General features: G+C 39.3%; 3 protein-coding genes across 3 annotated transcripts; all 3 read right to left on the reverse strand.

Moving 5' to 3' along the window:
- Positions 1 to 3,083: 3,083 nt before the first annotated feature.
- Positions 3,084 to 4,130, reverse strand: LOC144425674 (uncharacterized). Its single transcript, XM_078115171.1, has one exon. The coding sequence runs from the start codon at positions 4,128 to 4,130 to the stop codon at positions 3,084 to 3,086; it is 1,047 nt and encodes a 348-aa protein (XP_077971297.1).
- A 985-nt stretch (positions 4,131 to 5,115) lies between these two features.
- LOC144425675 (uncharacterized) lies at positions 5,116 to 6,510 on the reverse strand. Its single transcript, XM_078115172.1, has one exon. The coding sequence runs from the start codon at positions 6,508 to 6,510 to the stop codon at positions 5,116 to 5,118; it is 1,395 nt and encodes a 464-aa protein (XP_077971298.1).
- A 1,190-nt stretch (positions 6,511 to 7,700) lies between these two features.
- LOC144425676 (uncharacterized) lies at positions 7,701 to 8,693 on the reverse strand. The gene is made up of 2 exons (XM_078115173.1): positions 8,531 to 8,693; positions 7,701 to 8,456 (listed from the first exon to the last, which is right to left on the reverse strand). The coding sequence occupies exon 2, from the start codon at positions 8,352 to 8,354 to the stop codon at positions 7,701 to 7,703; it is 654 nt and encodes a 217-aa protein (XP_077971299.1). The 5' UTR covers positions 8,355 to 8,456; positions 8,531 to 8,693.
- Positions 8,694 to 10,786: the final 2,093 nt, after the last annotated feature.

Consider the following 10,786-nt stretch of genomic DNA (forward strand, 5'->3'; position numbering starts at 1 on the left):
TTACAAATACTCTGCAATTTTGAGACATGTGTTTTATTCCCAATGAGCCAGACTGAGCAACAATATCGGATATGGCTAAGTAGTAATGATTGAAACATTGCCAGTAAAGCTGGTTGATTGACACAATGGGGGCACTTTGGCAGCAACTGCCAAGTTTATATTTGTTTTACTAATAACCTGTACTATTTGTGATTTCCAAGACAGATTCTAAGCTAGAAAGAATAATGGGCCAAGTAAAGGTCCTTGAGGGACCTGAAAATGAATTGCCGTATTGCACAACTTGTTTCCGGTCTTGCAGGTAGCTCCTGATCCTATTTAATGGGACCCTCTTATTCCATAGTGATAAAGCTTACTTAAAACAATGGAATGGTCAATGATGTCAAAAGCTTTCGAAATATCAAGAAATATTCCAATAGCATGTTGCTTGCCTCCAAAAGCCTTAGTTAGCTTATGTACCAGAACATTATCAGACATAGCAGTGGAGTGTTGCTTGCATAAACCAAACTGGTGCAAGTGGAAAACATTGTTGGTTTCAAAGTAGTTTGACATTCTGCTATACATTATTTTTTTCACGTATTTTAGAAAACGATTGTAGCAGACTAATTGGTCTATAGTTCCCAAGATCTGAGACACTACCCTTTTTAAAGAGAGGAAAACTTTAGATGTTTTGAAGCTTTTAATGAATATTCCACTGGATAGTGAGAGGTTGAATATATAGGCCAGAATTTCAATGATATGTTCTGGAACATGTTTCAATATTTTGTAAACTTGATTTGGGCTTCAGCTCGCGAATGATGTTTTTGATTTCGAGTGATGTTGTTGGTCTTAAAAACATAGATTAGAATTCTTTCTTCTTCCAAAGATATGAGAGGTGGTTTTTATCACAGCTAGCTGGTTGCGGTATATTGTCAAGTAAGTTCTGTGCCACTTGGGAAAAGTGTTCGTTAAATTTATTTGCGATTTGTGTACTACTGCAGTCAGGTTCAACAAATGGGCAAGAATTAGTTTTATTTTAACCAATTAATTACCAGTTCATTAATTGTTTTCCACAATGCCTTGATGTTGCCTTAGTGTGAGAAAAATTCAGACATATAATAATTTGATTTCCTTTTTTGGAGTAGTCGAGCATAAAGGTTCCTGTATTAATTCCTGTATACATCAATATTTTTATTAGTTATTAGTTTCCTATTTAGTTTTTGTTTGACTTTGTAGAGTTTGTGTAACTCAGTATCATACCAAGGTTGGTTTATTCGGTTTGTTTGTTTTATGTATGGAAAAAATAGAGAGTAAGCAGCAGAGAATTTAACAAACAATTTTTCAAAGCATGTGTTGGGGTCCTGGATGCTGTTGAAATCATCAATATCAATAGAATCCAATTTATCATAAAAGTATTCAAATTGGATGAGGTGAACTGACGATGAAGTGTTTCAATTCCATTTTGAATTTGCTTCTCTAGGAGAGAGCAGTGTACAATTGGCAGATGATTAGAAATACAGTCCACTAAGACAGCACTGTTAATTTTTATCATATAGCCTACGTCCAAATCATTGTCCAAATGTGGTCATTGTCCAAATGTGGTCTATACAGGTAGCAGAACTTGAAGTTATTCTGATGGGATAGTTTATCAGATAATTATAAGTCAGCCTGACGAGGCAGTGCATAATATCAACAAATGAGCTGAAAATAAAACTAGACTCATCAAGAAGATTATAGTTGAAATCACCCATTGTGTAATTATAATTCAACTGGTTCATCTTAGAGAGGACTTGAGACAAAAGAATTCGGAAGTTGGCATTAAAGACTAATACATTTTCCGATCGCCCGGTGTCACTTTTGGGACCCGGAAATGATAAGTCGATTTGCCAGACTCGTTTTATTGAAAGTATTCCAAACGGTTGACTAAAATACAAATGAAATAATTAGCACCAAATAAATCAAAGACAAATGATACAGAATATAAAACTAATACTTACACAAAACAACTCCATATAACAGCATAGTCCCAAAACGACAGATATACAACCAAGGTAAAAGAGTAACTATAAATGCAATACAATACAAGCTGTAGACATGCAAATATCATAATGTTATATCGAACGATTCGAAATACAGTATAAAAGGCGATGTAATCTTGGACTGCCATAACAAGAAATGAAATCCTAAACTGCTACCACCAGAAATGCAATCTTAAACATCTTGCTGAGCTTAGGGGACGATAATAAAATAAATACGTAAAACGATAACACGTGAAAGAGAAAAATGCGACACGTCGAATACGAGAAAACAACACAGTAATGATGACGACGACGAGATAGCGATAATCATCACGATGACGATATACAACTGAAGGAATCCTAACTAAACTAAACTTTAGGACCACACGGACTGCCGACAAAGCCACCCCATGACTATCCGCAGGAAGTCATTCTTCTAGAAGACAGATTTTCGATGCGGGTCGAATATGTATGCCATTTATAGTTTTAACCGCGACAGTTCAGACTCGTCCGTCAGAACCAGGGTGATTTTGAATAACACGACCAAGTTGCCAACGTCCTCTCGGTGCAACGGGGTCAGTACGAGCACCAGATTTCCTTCTTGTAAGTTTCGTTGTTCCTTCCGCCACTTACATCGTGTCATCAAATTCGGTAGATAATCTTTTCGCCATCTTCTCCAAAACTGATTACAAATAGCTTCGGTTTGCCTCCATCGTTTTCTATAGCATAATTTCATCACGTCTGAATCCGGTGGAAACACTTCGGCCGAATGCCCTTTCAACAAACAATTTAGTGTAATTGCACTAAAGTCGGTTGGTTCGTCGCTCACTGTTGTAATGGGTCTACTATTCATGATGTCGGTAACCCTCGCAAACGCGGTCTTCAAGACTTCGTCGGTTACACGCACATTCCCCAGAACTGCTTTCAAAGCACGCTTTGCGGACTTTACTAATCTTTCCCAAACGCCACCAAAATGGGGAGCGTAAGGTGGAGTGAAATGCCATTCAATATTGTGTTTTAAGCACAGTTCTGCCACGCGAGATTCATCTATCGAGTTAAGGACGGTTTTCAGCTCTCGGGAACCACCAACTATATTTGATCCGTTGTCCGACCATATTTGGGATACAGGTCCTCGTATCGCAATGAAAGACAAAAGTACACATATGAAGAATCAGTATCCATAGTCCATGCCATCTCAGTGTGTACAGCTCTCATTGAAAGACAACAAAACAAACACCCCCATCGTTTCTCTAAAACCCTGCCTCTCTTTGTTTGGATCGGGCCGAAGAAATCCAGCCCGACATTTTCGAACGGTCTTGCTTCAGTAACACGAACTTTGGGCAGATTCGACATCAGTGGGGTTCTGCAACTTGCTCGACGTCTTTTACATTCCCAACAATTATCAATTATTCGTTTGACAAGTTTTCTCCCTTTTATATGCCAGTAGCGCTGTCTTAATGCGTTAAGCGTGGCCTCTGGACCGGCATGTGCGAGTCGAATATGAGCAGCTTTCATTATCAACCATGAAATTCGACATGGGCAGTTCGAATCACATTTCAAACTTGAATACGGCAGTATAATAGGATGTTTCGAACGCAGTGGGATATTGGCATTTTCAAGACGGCCCCCGACGCGGATCACTTGTCCATCGAAAAATGGCGTCAAATTAAGTAACGTTGATTTTGATGATAAATCTTCTCCGTTAGTTATGCATTTGCGCTCCACGCGGAAATGCTTGTTTTGAGCAGAAACTATCCAATACCGGCCCGCGAGTTCCAACTGTTTAGGAGTCACAAGTTGAGCTGGCAGCGGGCTATACGTCGGACATTTCACAGAAAGATTCTTAAAATACCGAGCTGCCAACAAAACCACGGCAGTTCGTTTGCATAAGGAAAACCACGAATCAAAACGTTCGACATCGACGACCTTTTCGATTTCCGAATCAAGTACTCCATCGCTGTTATCCGTAGTTATAAAGCAATCTGCTAGTATGCATGTTTGATATTTAATCTCTTGGTCGTGGTCGTCAACTGCACGTAACGCTATCTGGCTTGGCCAATCACTTTCGGGCATGAGCAAAAACTCTGGTTCATGTAGCCATCGATCAGAATTTTCTAGAATTTTGGAAACCGTCATTCCCCTAGTGCAGTAATCAATCAGCGGGATTCTGTGCGGAGTCGACGTACTTCCATTGGTGTGGCCGAGTGTGATCGCGTATTTCGCGAACGCGATTGGCTACAAATGTTTTAAATCTTCAAGTTTTATTTTTTAAATATCTCAATACACAAGTCGAGTCGGACCACATATGTACGTCGCCTGGTGGAAGGGATAGTTCTTTTCGGAGAAAATTTAACAATCGCACGGCCAAGAGAGCACCTTGCAATTCTAAACGAGGCACGGTCATACCTTTCATAGGTGCGACTCTTGCTTTAGCCGCGATAGGACTACACTGAAAATTTTCCCCGGGAATGCTTCGATATTATGTATGCTACCGCGCCATATGCCACTTCTGATGCATCACAGAATATATGAATTTCATACGAGGAACTTTCACATTTAACACCTTTAAATTGACGTGGAATCGAAAAACTCTTTAAACATTTCAGCGAATTTATCCAATTTTCCCAACACTTCAATCTCTTATTATCGAATACTTCGTCCCAAGCTAAATTGTCACGCCAACATTCCCGCAGTAATAATTTGGCATACAAAATGATTGGTGCTACAAATCCTAATGGATCGAATATTGAACTGGTTACACTAAGGGCCTTTCTTTTCGTGGTAAATTCAGTAAATTTCTGGTGGTCGAATATAAAGCAATCCTTCTCGATGTCCCAATGCAAGCCCAGAGCTTTTCTAACAGGTAATCTGTCCAGATCTAAGTCAACATTAGTGACGACACGTCCACTGGATATTTCACGTAAAACCGATTTAGAATTCGAAACCCACTCGGTCAACTTGAATCCTTTATCGTGTAACATCTTAATCATATCTTTAGCTGTCGATACCGCGGAATCAACATTCCATTTCGAAGTAAGTAAATCATCAACATAAAAGTCTCTATTGGTAGTTAATATTACGTCTCTAGGAAACTTATTTCTACTATCGTACGCAGCTCTCTTCAAACAAAAGTCAAAGGTGAATCCACAGCTCCAAAAATACGAACTAAGAATTTATACACATCTGGCCGTTTGGTTGAAAAAAGGTCTTCCGACCAGAGAAAACGTGCAGAATCCGTATCATCTTCCGGCAATCGAATCATATGAAACATGGCTTCTATATCGGCGTTTATAGCGATTGGTCTTTCCCGAAAACGTAAAAGCACCCCGACTAGATTATTGATCAAATCGCGCCCGGACATCAATCGACTGTTCAGACTGACGCCGCAGCAAGTAGATGCCGCGCCAAAAACAATTCTTATTTTATTTGGCTTGTTGGGATTTTCAACGCCATGATGAGGCAGAAACCAAGTTCGATGACCGCGAAACGCCTTTTCATCTGAAGTTAGCTTACGCACCCAACCCCTTTCAATATTCTTTGCCATTTCTTTACAACATAAGTTTCGCAAACGTTCGTTTCCTTGGAGTCGTTTTCTAAGATTTTCGAACCTGTTAAGCGCTACGTGTTCGTTTTGCGGCATTTCGCAATTTTCATTTCTCCACATAAACCCAACCTCGTAATGACCGTCGATAAATCTAATTTTTCTTTCCATCAAATTATCAGTTTGTCTATCTTCAATCGACTCGCTACGGGTCAAATTGTACGCCGTGCCTACAGCTTCAGTGGACCAAAATCGCTCGACTTGTTCTTGCAGCATGTTATACTGGTCACGCAAATCACAACACAGCATATTTGAAACAGTTTCATCTTCATTAGTCGCGCCTAAAGACCCGATCAAAGTCCAACCGAGAGGAGTTTTAATACCCACTGGTTCATGTTGCTGGCCGACTCTACGTTCAAGCTGGAAATGCGCTAAGGGATTATCGGCTCCGATTAAAATCATAGCTTTGTTCGCTTCAATGTCGGTTAACGGAATATCCTGCAGGTGAGTCCTATTGTGATCGTTCTTAAGGATTCTAGCTGGATGTGGTATGCGTGACTCGACCACAAACACGTTGCTTAACATCAGAATTTGACCACTCTCGTCGTGAGCAGATCGCACCGACAATTTCACCACCTCCGTATTTTGCGAAACGCCCTTATTGCATAAGGTGTTAATGGTTAGACACCTAGGACTTCCTTTTAAACCAAGTTTTTGTTTTAATTTGGGATGTATTATTGAGATTTGACTGGCAGAATCTAGAACAGCGATAGCATATTCAGAGGATCCCAATGGGCCTTTTACTACGACTGGCAAAAGCTGAAACTGAACACCATTAACGCCTGAAACATGAGAATTGGCAACGCCGCTCATATGAGGAGGGAGATCAGGCTGATTGTTATCACTCAATCTATTAGGAACGACTCTTAAACCATGGATGGCTGAATGATGCTTACCAGGACAAACACGACACATATTGCGGAACCGGCACGAAATAGCTACAATGTCCAGGTTCGAGACAGTTAAAGCACAGGCGTGAATCTAGTAGAAATCTTCTTTTCGTGTCATTGACACTAAACCTGAAGCTATCGCAGTTACCTAAAGAATGAAAACCATTGCAATAGAAACATTGCATTCGCGGTTGTTCGAGCGGCTGATTTGAATGACCCGATAAAGGGTATACCACATTCTTCTTAGGAAATGACTGTCTGCGATCGTCACGATCTATTTTAGTACTGAAAAGATTTGGAGAAAAAGGATTTCCTAATTCCTCGTATCGTTCCCGCAACCACTGCTCGAAGTCTAGTAAACTCGGCATTTCGTCGGCACGAATCATATCAGTCACAAACTTATTCCAACTCGAGGTCAGTTCTGCCGGAATTCGCATTGCTTCCTTTCTAACATTTTCAATACTATACAAATCTGCAAGCAATCGCATTTTCTTCAAATTTATCACAATGTCGCGAACTTCAGAATGATAAATCGGATATTTTTCGGATACTGAATTCTGTTACTCGTCTACCATCTACAACCTTCTCGATAAAAGCCCGAGCAATCGTCACCCGTTGGCCGAATATATGTTTCAATTCACTCAACGCGACAATATAATTACTTCCCACCGTGCCTAAGCCATCGACATGTCGTTTAGCCACCCCAGTCAAAGACGCGACTAAGCGAACCATACGCGAACCGTCGTCGTCAAGAGAACTGTGTACATTATCAAAAAATGACTCAATAAAATTTGGCCATTCTAGGGGCGTTCCGCTAAAACTAGGAATCGTAATCGGTGATAAATGGTGCTGGGACAATATTCCAGAATTCAACTGTAATGATAACATAGTTTGTTCCTCTACTGACATATTAAAAGAATTAACAGATAATTTACCAGACTGGTTAGGTTCCAAGTGGTCAATCCACGCGTCGACTGCTTCTTGTGGTATAAGCATTCTGTTTGCAGGAGACGGGCGTTTGTGTAAGTTCGTGCTGTCGGGAAGTGCAATTCTCTGGTCTTTTCTGAATTTGTTGTCACTTGACTCTTCGTCGGATCAAAAAAGTTCGCTGCACTTCGTCTGCGCGTTGACTCTAACGGATATTCAATATTGACGCCACGGAAGTTATCTTTAGGCATCTTTTTGGTAGCCAATTCAGTCTTTTCTTGTTCAATTTCACGCGTCAGCTTGGCGACGTGTTAGATCTGCCATTCGTTCTTTTTCGTTTATGTCTCGACGTTTGGTATCAAGGCGACGCTCTAGTGCTGATATTTTATTGTGAATGGTATCTTCTTCTGTGAAAAAGTCTCGTTTAGCCATACGTACAAGAGAATCGGCTCTTCCTACCTCTCGTTCTTGCTCAAGTTGCAATCGCTCCAGTGATTCAACACTGCATTTGCTTGTATTGGATTCGACAGAACCGTGATCAGAAACGATCTCCTCGTCAAGGTAAGAATTAATTCTGCTTTCAATTTGATCGATTTTCGATAACATCATTTGCATTCCAGTTTCATATTTCTTCAAAACAATTGGATTACGGGTAGTCGGAATGAGTTTATCCATCACTTGGTCATAAGCAATTCGTTTAACATGAAGTTTAATTTTAAGATCAGTACCGATAGAATTTTGGGCATTTTCAGTAATCGTTTTTGAAATTCTGTCGCACAAACCATTCAGTTCATTTTGTAGTCGGACTCTTTCGTGGCATAATACATTGCGTCCAATAGTTTCAGAGTTACCGTCGTCTGTTTCCGCGAGAGGAACTGCAGGCGAAGAAGAAGCTTCTCGTCTATTCAAATCTTGTGTAATTGATTCATCTGCTTCGTTCATCGTCGTCGCAAGGAGATTTGTTCAACTTTGTCACTTTTGGGACCCGGAAATGATAAGTCGATTTGCCAGACTCGTTTTATTGAAAGTATTCAAAACGGTTGACTAAAATACATATGAAATAATTAGCACCAAATAAATCAAAGACAAATGATACAGAATATAAAACTAATACTTACACAAAACAACTCCATATAACAGCATAGTCCCAAAACGACAGATATACAACCAAGGTAAAAGAGTAACTATAAATGCAATACAATACAAGCTGTAGACATGCAAATATCATAATGTTATATCGAACGATTCGAAATACAGTATAAAAGGAGACTACTGAATGAATTCAAACTTCAACGCTATAAAGGCGATGTAATCTTGGACTGCCATAACAAGAAATGAAATCCTAAACTGCTACCACCAGAAATGCAATCTTAAACATCTTGCTGAGCTTAGGGGACGATAATAAAATAAATACGTAAAACGGTTCCATTACATTTGAACCCACGTACATTTGAACCCATGACAATTGCACCTGTATGCTATTGCACATATGGATTTTTTTTTGTTTCACGGATAGTTAAACCCATACTAACCCTAACCCATGGGTTTTAGCACCCGCATATAGATTGAACCCGTGGATATACGCATGGGTTCAAATGTACGTGGGTTCAAATGTACGGTCACCACGTAAAACGATAACACGTGAAAGAGAAAAATGCGACACGTCGAATACGAGAAAACAACACAGTAATGATGACGACGACGAGATAGCGATAATCATCGCGATGACGATGTACAACTGAAGGAATCCTAACTAAACTAAACTTTAGGACCACACAGACTGCCGACACCCGGCGCTCAACGTCACCACTCACCAATATTTTAAGTTTTGGCCAATTGTGATGAACAGTAGCATGTGTTTGATCTGGATGATGCCTATAACATCTGTCAAACCTAATTCTGTGAATATTGATGTCTTCTTTCGCTATCCAAATCATGTACTTCACGCGATTTTATGTAGGCCAGTGTTTTAGTAGGTTACAAAATGACTTGCACAATTTATCTCAAAATAGGGAAAAGTTTTATTTTTTATTGGAAATGACATAAATACGGGCCTCGTAGCAATACCAGCTTTACTGGACAACACTTAACTTTTTTTCGGTCCACCACAACTTCATTAGTCGCGCGTCCGACCAGAATAACTAGTTACTCGATTGCATGACTGATAACTTTCGTATATTTTGCCAGACAGACTTTCAACATACGCATGAGCATCTGGACCTGAGAAAATTTTGAATGGTTCTAAAATAGTACTTAGCAATAAAATCTCAGCTCCAGTAGGAGTCCATAATTTAAACATCTCATTCAAAAATTTTGTCAACAAAGTTGCGAATTTATTTGACAAGCATTAATTAAAAAACATTTGTAACTTTTTTATAGTGGGCAGGCCCTCACTTACTTCATCATTTTTGAATACCAAAAAGAATAGGTTTCTTATATATATATTTTGATAGACCTGTTAAATAATCCATGTTCTTGTAGAAGATTACTTGCTTGCTGAAATATTAAAGTTTGTTATTGGCTTAATTTTAAGTAAAATTTTTAATATCTCTATGTTTATCGGAATTTTCCAAAATACGTTTTATCTATATCTATTCCAGTAGAGCGCCCATGAAACTATCCCGATCTGTGAACAATTTCGATACCAGGATAACACATTGCGTAATTTCTTTGGAACTTATTACGCCAGACTTCGGTTAACCGGATAATTTTACTCGGTTAACGTTTAAAGTGTTTTCCCCGAAATTCTCAGCCCTACTAAATTGAACCTCCTTAGTGACAACGGAGCTGTCAATAAGTTGTTTTCTGGTTACTTAGAAGGTAGAACTAAATTTGTGTGGTCGGCTGGTAGCAAGGGTGTCTGTAGGTGTGCGTCGAGGCTCAGTTCTAAGTATCAATATCAATGATACAACCAACCAATGCTTTAATTTAAATAACCTTTCAACGACAATATCGCTACGTCCTCCGCAACACAAAGCTCATAAGCACGGAACAAATAGTTAATAAGAAAAACCTTGTACTTATTTCGAAATTTCTTCTCCCAATGACTATATATTGACTACCTGTAACTAGATCAAGTATCTTTAAGTAACTTGAAATAGTGAAATAAATTGTCAAGTGCGCGATGACTAACCAGCAGGTAGGTTGTCAAGAGGTGTTGGTTCAATGAACTTATTTATTTTGAATCTTTGTAATTTTCCATTCATGAATGTTTCTGCTTCCGGTTCGAGCAAAAATAAAACACGAACAACCATAAGCCATTAATTGGATTGTTGATACATGAAGCAAATGGGGATCAGCCTAAGACAAGGCGGGCAAAGTTTTTTACAAGAGCCGCATCAGGAAAAGTACTTTTTTTTCATAGTTACATTTGG

Source organism: Styela clava, chromosome 8 (assembly GCF_964204865.1).
Source record: "Styela clava chromosome 8, kaStyClav1.hap1.2, whole genome shotgun sequence".
NCBI lineage: Eukaryota > Metazoa > Chordata > Ascidiacea > Stolidobranchia > Styelidae > Styela > Styela clava.

Excerpts from the sequence above, each read along its gene's own strand:
- LOC144425674 (XM_078115171.1), bottom strand. The coding sequence starts at position 4,130 with ATGACGGTTTCCAAAATTCTAGAAAATTCTGATCGATGGCTACATGAA.
- LOC144425675 (XM_078115172.1), bottom strand. The coding sequence starts at position 6,510 with ATGTGTCGTGTTTGTCCTGGTAAGCATCATTCAGCCATCCATGGTTTA.
- LOC144425676 (XM_078115173.1), bottom strand. The coding sequence starts at position 8,354 with ATGAACGAAGCAGATGAATCAATTACACAAGATTTGAATAGACGAGAA.